The sequence below is a fragment of the Rhizophagus irregularis genome, chromosome 15, assembly GCF_026210795.1.
Source record: "Rhizophagus irregularis chromosome 15, complete sequence".
Taxonomy (NCBI): Eukaryota; Fungi; Glomeromycota; class Glomeromycetes; order Glomerales; family Glomeraceae; genus Rhizophagus; species Rhizophagus irregularis.
In genome coordinates, this window is record NC_089443.1 from 3,274,302 (window position 1) to 3,287,608 (window position 13,307).

The 13,307-nt window shown below is 28.2% G+C and overlaps 6 protein-coding genes across 6 annotated transcripts; 4 read left to right on the forward strand and 2 right to left on the reverse strand.

Moving 5' to 3' along the window:
- Positions 1–1,003: 1,003 nt before the first annotated feature.
- Positions 1,004–1,480, reverse strand: OCT59_007438 (uncharacterized protein; the record flags this gene model as incomplete). The annotated part of the gene is made up of 1 exon (XM_025328537.1): positions 1,004–1,480. The coding sequence occupies one exon, from the start codon at positions 1,478–1,480 to the stop codon at positions 1,004–1,006; it is 477 nt and encodes a 158-aa protein (XP_025166230.1).
- Positions 1,481–3,963: 2,483 nt separating this feature from the next.
- Positions 3,964–4,452, reverse strand: OCT59_007439 (uncharacterized protein; the record flags this gene model as incomplete). Its single annotated transcript, XM_066148709.1, has 2 exons — positions 3,964–3,997; positions 4,181–4,452. 2 exons carry the CDS (start codon positions 4,450–4,452, stop codon positions 3,964–3,966), a joined length of 306 nt encoding a protein of 101 aa, XP_065998701.1.
- A 4,484-nt stretch (positions 4,453–8,936) lies between these two features.
- Positions 8,937–9,744, forward strand: OCT59_007440 (uncharacterized protein; the record flags this gene model as incomplete). Its single annotated transcript, XM_025312002.1, has 2 exons — positions 8,937–9,551; positions 9,616–9,744. The coding sequence occupies 2 exons, from the start codon at positions 8,937–8,939 to the stop codon at positions 9,742–9,744; spliced, it is 744 nt and encodes a 247-aa protein (XP_025166233.1).
- Positions 9,745–10,213: 469 nt separating this feature from the next.
- On the forward strand, positions 10,214–10,591 carry OCT59_007441 (uncharacterized protein; the record flags this gene model as incomplete). Its single annotated transcript, XM_025312003.2, has 2 exons — positions 10,214–10,336; positions 10,409–10,591. The coding sequence occupies 2 exons, from the start codon at positions 10,214–10,216 to the stop codon at positions 10,589–10,591; spliced, it is 306 nt and encodes a 101-aa protein (XP_025166234.2).
- A 215-nt stretch (positions 10,592–10,806) lies between these two features.
- OCT59_007442 (uncharacterized protein) lies at positions 10,807–12,290 on the forward strand (the record flags this gene model as incomplete). The annotated part of the gene is made up of 5 exons (XM_066148727.1): positions 10,807–10,969; positions 11,053–11,111; positions 11,316–11,481; positions 11,548–11,773; positions 11,858–12,290. The coding sequence occupies 5 exons, from the start codon at positions 10,807–10,809 to the stop codon at positions 12,288–12,290; spliced, it is 1,047 nt and encodes a 348-aa protein (XP_065998702.1).
- Positions 12,291–12,347: 57 nt separating this feature from the next.
- OCT59_007443 (uncharacterized protein) lies at positions 12,348–12,746 on the forward strand (the record flags this gene model as incomplete). Its single annotated transcript, XM_066148732.1, has 2 exons — positions 12,348–12,393; positions 12,469–12,746. The coding sequence occupies 2 exons, from the start codon at positions 12,348–12,350 to the stop codon at positions 12,744–12,746; spliced, it is 324 nt and encodes a 107-aa protein (XP_065998703.1).
- Positions 12,747–13,307: the final 561 nt, after the last annotated feature.

Below are 13,307 nucleotides of genomic sequence, written 5' to 3' on the forward strand. Positions count from 1 at the left end.
ACTTGAAATTTTAATATGTGATAACATAGACTCTAAGGAACATATATTCAAAATTTCATAATTCTAACATTCATGCAACTATATTAATTAAAGAAACTTATAAAGGGAAATATTGACGATTATCTATAAAATTAAATAAATAGTCTGTTATTGCCTATTTATTTAGAATTTTGCATAATATTAATAACAGAAATTTTAATATGTAATAATACAGAATTTTGATTAATATATATACATTAAATTTCTTTATCTAGTTTTTGTTTTTATATGAATTATATAAAAAATTGAAAGAAAATTTAATTTTTAAAAACAGCAATACTGTATTTTCACATTCTCAAAATTTTACATAATAAAATACTTTAATTTATATATTGTTTGAAAGTTACAGTTCTGGAGAATAAATATTATATATAAATTTTTATAATTTATCTTTCAAATTAACAATTAACATCTTAAAAAATAAAAATCATTCACTTTTTTTTAATTTGACAATCATCAAGAATTTTTAATTTTTTTAATAAATACAGCTGTATGAAAATTAAAAGCATGAAAATTTGACTCTATGTTCTTTAAAGTCTATATTATTACATATTAAAATTTCAAGCATTATTATTTTATGTAATTTTAAGTAATTAACAAAAATAGAGGGTCCACTATTTTTGTCTAAGTAATGTAACAATTACTAAGCTTCTTTTTTTAATTAATATAGCTGTGTGAAAGTTAGAAGTGTGAAATTTTAAATATATATTCTTTGGAATTTACGTTATCACATATTAAAATTTCAAGTATTATTATTATGTACAATTTTGAGTAATTGACAAAAATAGAAGATCCTCTAACTTTTGTCTAGGTAATGTATTTGTATTATTTATATTTGTAATTGAATAAATACTTAAAAGAAAATTGGTAAATTTATTTGCATTGCAGATTCGTAAAATTATATTATTTAGTTTGATTTATGGTTTACATTAATATTACAATAAAATATTTATTGGTTATGCTTTCATTTTTTAGTTTGTATTGGCATTTGACAAAAAAAATCCAGCCCTTTATCTTGGCAACCTGCATATAAAGAGATTATTGATTTATATTTTTCCATTAGTGAATTCAGCTTGTCCTGTAAATCATCTGTTGATCCACAATGGTAGCACCAATCAGAATGGACTTTTCGACAAGAATAGTAAGTAAATTCCATTGGTGTTTTACAACAAATTTTCTCCTGAACAAACACTTTATCAAACAAGTTGTGATCCTGTAAAAAAATGGTAGATCCACATGTATAAGGCCAGTTCTCTATAGCATGTTGAATCTCAAGACCATCTTGTTCAATAAGCTGCCTCCCACTAAATAAGTAACGTACCTTTGAACATTCATTACAAGTTATGAATTTACGAACCTTGGTATTAATATACAATCCTGATGGTCCTCTTTCCGTACCAGTAGCAGCAATTTTTTTAGATGGTTGATGCTCATCAGTCATAGGTTTATTAATTATTATACACCATAGAAAAATTGGCATAATGATCAGAATCATAAGCTATATATTATTAGTTTAATATTCTGATTTGGTAATATTGAAATCAAATTGAATCGTACCTGCTGGCGTTAGGTCTGGAAGAAAATCAAGAGATTCAAAAACTTCTTGTAGTGTTCGTGGCATAGTACAAATTTCACATTCAATGTTGCCACAGTTTTTTATCTACCAAAACAATGTATTTTATACTACTCAAGTTAATGAATTTTAATAAATTGATGTTAATTAAAACTAAAATCAAATTATTGTAAATTTTGAATTCATAAACCTATAAATACATACTTGAAATGAATAAGTCCAAATTTAGCAATGTGTTTGAATAAAGTTTTGTAAATCAGAATGTTGCTGAAGTATTAATTGTGTAGTCTCATCATAACGCAAAGTTGAATCAATTGAAATAATTGCCTACAATAAAAGATTATAATAAGCTATTTGAGTTTAACAAAAAAATTATTTAATTCTAAAATTACCTCAAAAAATCGTGCAATTTCTTCATCATCTGCAAGACTTTTACATATAAAATTTTTGTTATCTAATACCAATCTTTCTGTTCACCTATTTAGAAGCTGCTGAATAGATTTAATTGAATTTCTAAGTTCACTTTCTAATTGTGAATTGTTTTTAGCAACTAAACGAATTTCTTCTAGTGTATTTTTTCTAGAAAACAAATCTTCCATTTCGTTACTCATCAGATCTCTAAGGAGAGCCACGTCTTGTAAACCAAGATTTTAAAATTGACATTATTCTTTCAGCTGAATTTGTCCAACTTTCTACGCTGCAATGTTTCTCATTGCTATTAACATATCAAAATTACCACGAATAAACAAACACAGAAGAGACACTTGAACAGATCCATAGGTTATTCGATGGTCAGGCCCTCTATCAGTATAAAGATCATACATGATAGGTGGAATTTCAGTAGAATTAAGATAGTGATCAGAAAGTATAGAAAAGAATTCTGTGGAATGGCGAATTCCAGAACTAGGTTTAAAAACTGTGTTTTTGTATGAAGTATAGACTTTTCCATGGTAAAATAATTCTGAAATAGAGGCAGGTATCTTACATAAAAGTATTACTGAAGGTATCAAGGATAATTTTGTAAAGTCATGATCACTTGCTGCCAAAATTGTGTTATCAGGTATCAATGATTTCCTATTACGAACTCCAGTTGAGATAGCAACTTCTTCACCAATTACTACTTTGTACTTGTCATCAGCACAAATAAACACTGTGTACTTTCAATACTTAATAGCAAATTCACGTAAATAACGAAAATATCCAGCACAATAATGACTGTCTGGATGATCTTTTCTTAACAGACGTGCTTGAACTTTATATCTGATATTAAATCTTCCAGTATAATTAATTACTGAATGTGCTAGAGTATTTTTTGGAGTGAATTGAACACGAATCCACTCATCACTAGGAATGTTCGGTTTGCTCGAAGAAGAGGATTTCCAAGCCTGGTTTGCAATCGGGATATTATTGATTCTCGCAAATCTCTAATTGACAGAACTATTGGTATATAAAGAGTAGAACCATGACGCCTATCATCTACAGCAGGTGTATTCTACATAAATTAAACATTAATAGAAATATGCTATTAGTGTGTATGTAATAAAGTTGTAATTTAATTTGAATTACCTCATTAAAGTAAGAATCAACTTCTTCCCAAAAAATATCAAATGATGTTCCTTTGAATCCATTATTAATTCTTAAGTCCACTGTAATATTAGAATCCTGTAGTGTTAATATCCATCAGAGTCTTTCATCTAATTCTTTTGTGATATTATTTGGTGCTATTGTTGCATCACCAGTTAAATCATGATATAAATTACGCAATAAAACTGGAGTAACTTTAGCAACTAACGAATATTAAAAATAAAATGTTTACATTAAAAAATGATGAAAATGATGGACATATTGATTGAGTTGTTGGCTAAATTTACCCTTTCAAGCATATTTTTTCACATTTGACGTGTAAAATAATGAGGTATAAGGTCTTGTATAAATAATAATGTTTGTGCATTTTGTGTTTCTGTACGATCATTAACTTCAATTGGTATTTTCCATATAAAAGTTGTAGTTCCAAGATAATTACCAGCATGATACTGATAAAAACCTATTGGGAATATCAATTCTAAATTCTTTATAAACCGATACCTTTTCATTCCTGGTTCTGGAAGATATCTTTCAATATTAATATATTTATAATTCTCCAAATTTGAAATCACAAAATTTAAGTCATCATAGATAGAATCTGATTGGTTACAAGCTTCAATAATTTTAACCATAATATTTTCTATCCCATTCTATGCTGGTTCTAATGATTTATGTAATTTATTCATTGAATTATTGACTTGTTCAAGATAAACCATATATTTTTTAACCATTTCTATTAGCTTATACAAATCTTCTATTAATAAAGCTCAAAGAGTATCTTGTGTCCAAGGTTGTGCAAGGCTAAGTTTAAAAGACTTTATTAGCTTATCCAATTTTTCATGTGAAACTTCTTCATATTTATGATGTGTAATAGAATAATATTGATTATAACTTTGATTTTGTTCATACGTTAACAATTCTGTAAATAAATTTGGCAAATAGCACGCACGTTTGGCAAATTTCTTAAGATGTGGATCAATATACCACAAAGGTTTTGCTAGTCTTTCAATACATTTTACACCTACTGATAAATGTAATCCACCAGTCCAACCAACTTTTTTATTTTCAAAAAGAATGATTATTTCATTATATAGAAGATCATTTTGTGTAACTTGGGGTTGCTCTTGATTTGGTAATTTTAGTTGTAATGCATTTTGCATTATAAGATCTAATGCATTTCTTCTAGATGCAACTGAATGATTTGCTAATGAACAAATTTTAAACCTTAATTCCGTAAATTTAAATCCTTGAATCATTTCTGTTATAAGATCATCTGAGTTTTTAATATAAACCCATGAAGATTTTTCATCCACCTGGCAATATATTTCAAAATTTTTTTGTCTATATGCATCTAGTGTAATTTTATGAAAAAGGCTCTCAAAATAATAATCATCAACTTTTATAAGATTTAGTTTAACAATATCTTCAACACCTTCTTTGACTGTGACAATTAAACATATGTTTTAAAATGTAAGAAAAAGTTTACTCAACATCACTGTGCAGTATGTGCAATTTTTAATTTTAATATGTGTAAATGTTAAAATTCCGAATGTTTAAATTCTAAAAATGGAAAATTAATAGTACAAATATACCTAAAAATAGAATTTTATATACTGTTGATTTTCTTCTCAAATTCGGCTATTAGATAGGAGAAGTTATGTTAAACAAGGACCCCGCTTACTTCTAATAGAGGTGTCCAAAAATATAAGGTAAAATTTATAATAATTTATTAATATATGTCTCTTAATAGTATAAGGTAAAATCATATATAAATTAAAAAAAGGTTTCTGATATTATAAGGTAAAATTAGAATAGATTACTGGACGTGTAAGGTAAATTTACATACAAAGTTTTCTAGGTTTCTAGTTTCACAAGGTAAGATTAGTGGTCTGATCCTATTTTTAAAGAGTCATCCGGATTCAATCCAAATCTTTACAGCCAATCCGGATGATGATCCGGATCAATGGATTCATCCTTTATTTAGGATCCATCCGAATTAATCCCATCTGATTTTAAGGATTCATCCTTTATTTCGGATCTATTCGGATGTATCCTAATCCGAAATTTAACGGATGATCCGTATAAATGAATTTATTAATTAATTACTTCTATTATATAAAGTTTTCAAGTTTTAAACAAATAAATAATAAAATTGTTAATATTTATAATATAATTGAATTCATTGAATTAAAGAAATAGTAAAATATTTTATTAGACTAACAAGAAAAAATACATTATGAAACTTAATGAAAAATTTATTCTAATTAAATTTCCCGAGTTTCGCCATCCCATTCTTTTGCAAAAACTTCCATTGAACGAATATTTCTTTTTAAAAATAACATTTGTCCTACCAAATTTGTATCCAATTCACTGGTAAAAAAATGGTCTATCCTACACATATCCTACACATATCTTACATATATCGGGTACTCAAAATGTAGAAAATCATACACAAATAATACACATATCATATACATATCGGGTACTTATATATATAGTATACCTATCAGGTACCTGATATATGTATGATATATATATTAGTACCCGATATGTGTATGATATGTGTATTATTTGTGTATGATTTTCTACATTTTAAGTACCCAATATGTGTAAGATATGTGTAGGATAAATCATTTTTTTACCAGTGCAAACGCGTTCTTTTTACTGTAACTAGATTACTAGCATGCGAGAATAGTCTTTCATTTGACACGAAAGTCGCAGGAATTCCAAGATATTTGCGGGCAATTTGTGATAATTTTGGAAAAATTTTTGCACGAATTCGCCACCAATCTAGTGGATTTTCCTCCTCCAATGCAACCGGCATTGCTAAATAATTACTGACTTCATCAGTGGCTGCAAGTGATTTATCTTTTTTACTTTTAGTTTGACGGCGTTGACGGTATCCTTTCTGTGAGCGCAATGATGATTCTGCATCTGAAGAAGGCATGGTTACATTTGATGGCTCTAATGCAGGTGAGTGCGGTGTTGAGTTATTGGATTCCATTTCATTAAACTCATCACGAAGCTTTCGAATTATTTTTTCCTTTTCATCATCTAATACAAAATCCATTTCTTTATAACGAGGATCTAGTAAAGAAGCCATTAATCCTGCATCATGATGAATATTCCAGTAATAAAGCAAGGCATTGTATATATTATTTTTTACTTTTTCTATAGCTCCCTCAGTATTTAACGGATCTTTAATAGAAATCTTCTTTTTAGTAATATTACTTATAATTTCTTCATTATCGTTTTCTACATCTAAAATATCTTCTTCAAATACAGTATCCTCATTATAATAATCAATATCATTATCATTTGTATTATCCAATGGTGCTAAATTGAAAATAAGTTCATTAATACAAGGTATCATTTTACTGAGAGTTACATAAGTGCCTCCTGAAAATTCCCGAGTTGCTTCCTCAAATGGTAGTAAAACATCAACTAATTTATCTAATAAATCCCATTCATCCTCAGATAATAAAATTTTTCTTAATTTAATACCATCATTTTTGTCCTCTCTACTGGTACTTATATATAAATCAGCTTGAAGTTGAATGATTGCATCCTTGAGATAAAAAAGACGATCCCAAGCGTAAAATGATGAATTCCAACGCGTTTGTACATCTTGTACACAACGCATTACATCTTCATATTTTAATTTGCGCTGAACTTCTTCCAATCTTTCTATTTGCTTCTGTGTTGAAAAAAAATTGATTAATCTCTTTACGCGCGCTATTAAAACTTCCACAGGTGCTAACCCTTTTCCAATTGCTAACTGAATTGTATGCGCAGTACAAGGAAGTCGTTGAATAACTTCACACTGATTTTTTTTAATTAAAAAGGGAAATGCTGCCTTCATGTTTGAGCCGTTATCAGTAACAATTGCTGTTACACATCCATTAAAATCCCATCTTGAAATACATTCATAAAGTAATTCAGCAACAACATTTGCAATATGGGGGAAGGAGCATACTTTATTTCTAATATTACATCCTTAACTTCAAAATTCGGTGTAATCCACGTTGCAGTGATGCCAATATACCCATGTTTAGCTCTACTAGACCAAAGATCTGTAGTGAGAGATACCGATATGGCAGTTTCACTTAAAATGTTTTTTAAGTTTTGATTATTGTATCGAAAACTTTTAATTATCATTGTTTTGATTTTTTGTTCTCCAGGTACTACAAATGAAGGATCAAATTGTGACATTTTTTCTTTATATGCTGGATTTGTGACGGTAGAAATAGGTTGGTCAGTAAGTAGCATTCATCTAAGGAGAGATTCTTCCCGTTGCTTTTGAATATGCTTAGGATGAGGATGATGAGATCGAGCATAATCAGTAATTTTGGTATTTCGCAACTAAGAAAGAACAATTAATTAATATTAAATTTAATATACTTTAAACATTTGGTGATTTAAATAAAATTTACCCTTTTATAATTATTTTCACCATCATGATTATCTTCGTCAATAATTTGGTGAATATCTCGTAAGTGTGCAATAAGATTTCCAGCTGAGCTCCCAGTATTCCGATACACTTGGCCACATCGATTACCATCTTTACTTAAAACGGTACAAATACGAGTTTCCTCTCCTTTTATATTAAATCCTTTTTCAAAATACTGTTTTGTAAATGATTGTTTTTTTCTTTTATTTATACCTTGACTTTTTTGACTACCACTTTCGGAGCTTCTTAAACTAATAAGAAAACCCGTATCTGTTTCTTTATCTTAATAAAAATTGATTAGAAATTGAAAATATTAATTATTGAAGTAATTATTAATCAGCATTACTGACTCCTTTATCAGCTAAAGAATTTCGTATATTATTATTATCATCGTCCTCAATATGAATATAATCAAATTCGTCTGCCATCATTGATAATTGATAAATCAAATAATAATAATATTCTTGTGTTTATTTGTTATCGTTAGGAAAAATGTCTTTGAAAAAAAAATTTCGACTTCATTTAATTGTCTCGTGAAAATTAAATAAAAAAGGGAAATAAAAGGGGTAAAGGGTTAAGGGGCTATAAGTCATGATAGTACCTATGGCTCATGAGAAAATTTTCGAAATGGTAAATTAAAAAAAAAAAATTTTTAAATTTGAAAAAAAAACGAAAAAAAAAAATATTTATCATCCAGATCAGCATCCTAGGATTACCATCCGGATTTATTAACGGATCTATCTGCCTAGAAATATCGGATACGGATATCCGACTCCAATCCGGATTGAAGGATCAATCCGGATTTATCGGATTTAGGATCGGACCACTAGGTAAGATTGTATAACATCCTGTATATTAGATTAGAGCTTGGACTCGAGTCAGAATGAGTCAACTCGAGTAAAACGAGTCAAGAATTTTTTTGACTCGAAGAGTACTCGAGTCCAGGACTCGAGTCAGGACTCAAGTTAACTTGAGTTAATTTGAGTCAAAAGTTAAAGTGCAGGCCAAAAAAATTATCCATAATTTTACCCAGACCGTTATAGTCATAGTGCCGGCAGGAATTACAAATAGGGTTCAGCCGGCACTATCAACCACGTGATCCCAGTTGACTCGAGTCAAGAAATTTCTGACTCGAGTGCGAGTTCAACTCAAGTCAACTCGAGTTACATGAGTGCGAGTCCAAGCTCTATATTAGATATATATATAAGTATATATATATTTTTTATATTTTAAGTTTTTAACATGACATAAAATACGACATAAAATACATCATAAAATACGATATAAATCATGTTTAATGTATATAAAAGTAATGAAGAACGGTTACGATATAACCAACTAAAAGCACACCAAAACTTTTTTAAACTTATAAACTCTAAAACTGTTCAATGTAAATGTGGTAAGCAAGTAAAATTAGATAAAACATATCGCGTAAAGAATTTAGAAACTCATGCTTCTGGCAGTGGGTGTTTATTTCAGAATAGTACAAATAAGAGACAATTTAGTATTTTGAATTTTGTAAAACGCCCTTTAGAAATTGACGAAAATATACCTGTTCAAATATCACCTATATCATGTCAAGACCTTAATGATGATAAATATCTGGATTATATTTTACTTACACCAACGCAATATGGAGGAGGAAAAAGGGATTATATAGTTGCATATAACTTATTTCCAAATAAGTTTTCGGGGCGTAAAGGGTTTTCAAGAAATAAATTAACACCAGAAGAGAAAATTATTTGGCGACGTGAGTTATTATTAACCTTTAAATGGCGTATTGATAAAGATCTTAAAGCAATATTCAGCATGAATTGTGAGCGAAAAATACGGCACCCAAGTGGTATTTGTATAAATTGTCAAGCTATACGTGATAATGCACATTTTAAAAGAGCTTTAATCGAGGTAAATATTTGATAATTATTAAATTCTAAATTATCAATTATTTTAACTATAATATTGATATTAGAGGCGTCATAATGATTCTACGGCAAAATATATACCTAATCATTATGAGTTTACTAAAACACTCCAAAACGCTAATTTGGAAAAGATATATCGTTCCAGTGTTGATGGTCAAGAAACAAAATATGGCTAGAATTAGCCGAATTGGGTCAAAAAGGTGCATTTAATTCAAATAAAACCTTTACCAAATTAGTTAATTTGATGATTAAACTCAAAAATTTGGAAGAACGTGGTAAAAAAAAAAATGGACTTAGATATTCAGAACATTTATTACATTTTTTTAGTTTGTTGTCTGAAAATTCAAGAATTTATTCAATATTTAAAAATGCCTTTGGTGGCATGAGTTTACAGCATATCAGGTAAAAATAGATGGATTAATTAAATTAGCCGCTGATAACTTTAATTAATATTGAATTTAATTAAACATCAACAAGCTAGAGATCAAGATATATTCACCAGTCCAGACTTATCATTTGAAAATATTATGCAATTCGCAAAGATTGCTAATGATTACCATTGGAAGGGGCCAGTGATTTTGATAACTGATTGTACTTAAGCTCCAAGCCCAAAGTGGTGTATTATCAAAGAATTTGGAACGAATAATGGGATCAGTATTGTCTTCCGATCAAACAAAAGTTTCTACATACGAAGATATACATGTTACAATGAAATTAATTCGAGAAAATGATGCTGTAGCTAATCAAATTAGAGGATTTATCATTAAAGTAATTGAAATACAAAGTATTAATTTTAATAATGACAAGCTAATATAGTAACATTTAATATTAATTATTTAGATTCCAATAAGCAAAATCCCACCAGTAATTATTGCGGCAATTCCAACAAAAGGGAACACAAAAGCTGACAAAATTAGTCAACTCTTACTTGATATAATAAATATGACAGCTTGTGCGGAAATAAATCTGCTAAGTATTGGTGCTGATGGAGCAATTTCTGAAATGAAAGCACAAGAAAAATAATGAGTAACGAAAGTATTGAAAAATATTTGGAGTTTGTAGATTCGTTTTATGGAATAAACTTCCGTCGCTCGATTTATAACAATCGGCCTATCGTCTGTGTGCAATGTCCAAAGCATGCCAAAAAGACAGCTAGGAACCAAATACATTATGGTTCAAAATTGCTTACATTTGGAAACGATACTATTCGTTATGATCAATTACTTGAATTGGCGCAAATGCCTAATTCGCCTATTTGTGTCAGAGATGTACGTAATGTTAATAAACAGGATGACGCTGCCGCATATAGGACATTTCATTCAGATTTAATATCAATGTGTCAAAAAGATGGTGTTTTAATGCCAGGAAAAGCTGGCTTTTTCGTTTATATGTTCATATTAGGTAATCCTATTTTTTTCTTTTTTTTGAAATACATTTATCAGTTAATTTAAGTGTTTCTAATCATTTATAAGTTTTTCTAATAGGTGAACTGTTTGATGCTTATTTGAATCGTCAAATTAATCATAAAACTAGAATTATTATGGTAATGCGAGCATATTTTTTTTTACAATATTGGAAAACTTTTATCAATAAAGCACATTTAGAGGTTTCGGCGAAGTAGTATTTCTATATGCGAAGCTTTATTTCATTGCAAAGCTACAATATTTTTACTAGTTTAGCAGAATCTCTAGTTTTACTTATTATTGCACATAGAGATTATTATTCTGATTATCCATTATTACCCTAGAAGCATGGCACGGAAGCATTAGAACATGTATTTGGAATTGCAAAACAGCTTGTGCCGGACTTTACGGCTTACGAATTTTTTAAAGTATTGCGAAGAGTAATGTACTGTAATAAAATAATTAGAAATGGGGAATTCAAGATTGATAAAAATAAATTATCAGCATCCGGTAAGTAATTGTTAATTTTTTTTATATCCAATATATTAAAATTAATTAATTAAGTTAATCAAATAGGATATACAATTGATATTGATACACATAGTATTAATTCAGAAATTTTGGAAATATTACGAAAGTGGCCTTCTAACTCCGAAATTTATGATGCTGTTCGGATTGCTCATCAAAATGCATTTAATTTTGCGAAAATGATTGATTTGGTATCCAACGAATTAGAATTAGCACATATTGTTTTTGTAGATAATAATAATTTGGTGGATGAAGATGAAGATAAAGAATTAATGTCAATATATGATGATGAAGAAAAATGAAATAATAAAGATATTATTAATGAAGATAATATTAATGTAGATTTAATAATTCAAAGAGCAGCACTTGAAGTTTCTCGATTAGCAAAAATTGCTCAAAATGGAAGTATCGAAGGTTTAGAAAATACTGATGATGAAAATGATGATGATGATAGTATTGATGATGGAGATTATGATGATTCCGATAAAGAAAATGATGAAATTTCTTATAGCGAAACATCAAATCAAATGACAGTAAAGGAAATTCAATATATATTATCAAATAATCATTCTTCTCCTAATAATATAAATAATGATAATTCACAGGTGCCGGAGGATACTTTATTTGATGCAAATGGAAATTTAATATTTTCAAGTGCAATTAAGATTAGACAGTCTCACAATGCATTTTCACGGGCAGAAAGAATATGTGGACTTAGAAATAAGAGCATTGATATGAGTGAAAATTCAATTGAAATAATCGAAAAAAATGCTGCTAATGATCTTGTCTGAGTTTTGCAAGAAAGTGATGAATTTGCAGTAAATAAACCTCGATTTAACAGATGGGATATGAGAAAAAGAGCATCGGATATTAGAATTCCAAAAAATATGCCAGGTATTTTACAATTATTTGCATTTTTATTATATAATTTAATGTTAATAACTTAAATATTATTTATTTTGTTAATAGTTCGTGAAATAGAATTAGCAAATGTAACAGAGAATCACCCTTTAGAAGATAAAAATTTTATTATTATCCTTTCTGATAATAAGTTGTGTCTTGGCAAAGTAATAGCTAAATATCAAAAAATTGGAGAACGTCATGCTCATATTAATGTAGGAGTAGATTCTATTGATAATCTTTCGTATATATTAATTCATTTATATATACACTTATATGGAGGAATGTTTACTCGGCAGTCACGTATTGGGGGTACTTATTTACACATATCTCCTATAAAGAAATAGTATATCATTTAGGCCAATTAGATCATATTGCAAATGAGATATCTGATATATTAACAATATCTGGTGAAGCATATAATATATTTCACTTTTTTAAAAAAGATACCATCTTTCAAAAATTGCTATGTATTTACAAATAATTACACTAATTTTTTTACATTAGTAATAAATCTAATTCACTTTTAACATTTATAAATACTTTTAAAATATCATATAAAAATTTTAAGGTCACTAGAAATTTAAAGTAAAATTTAATATAATTTTAAAATGTTACTCTATATATAAGGTAAAATTATGAGACAAAAGGGGTTGGTAAAATTACTAGTAAATTTGAAATTTTGTGAGAAGACCTCTATTAGAAGTAAGCGGGATCCTGTTAAACATATGATCAAATTGGATCAGCCTTATTTGTTAATTTTAAAGCATACTTTTAATTAAATAAAATCAATTTCCTTTATTAATTGAAAGTTACTTATTTAAATTTATTAATTTAAAATATATTAATTGTATAGTTATTTTAAGCTTTTATATAAAAAATATTTTAAATTCAAAATTCTTGCCAAA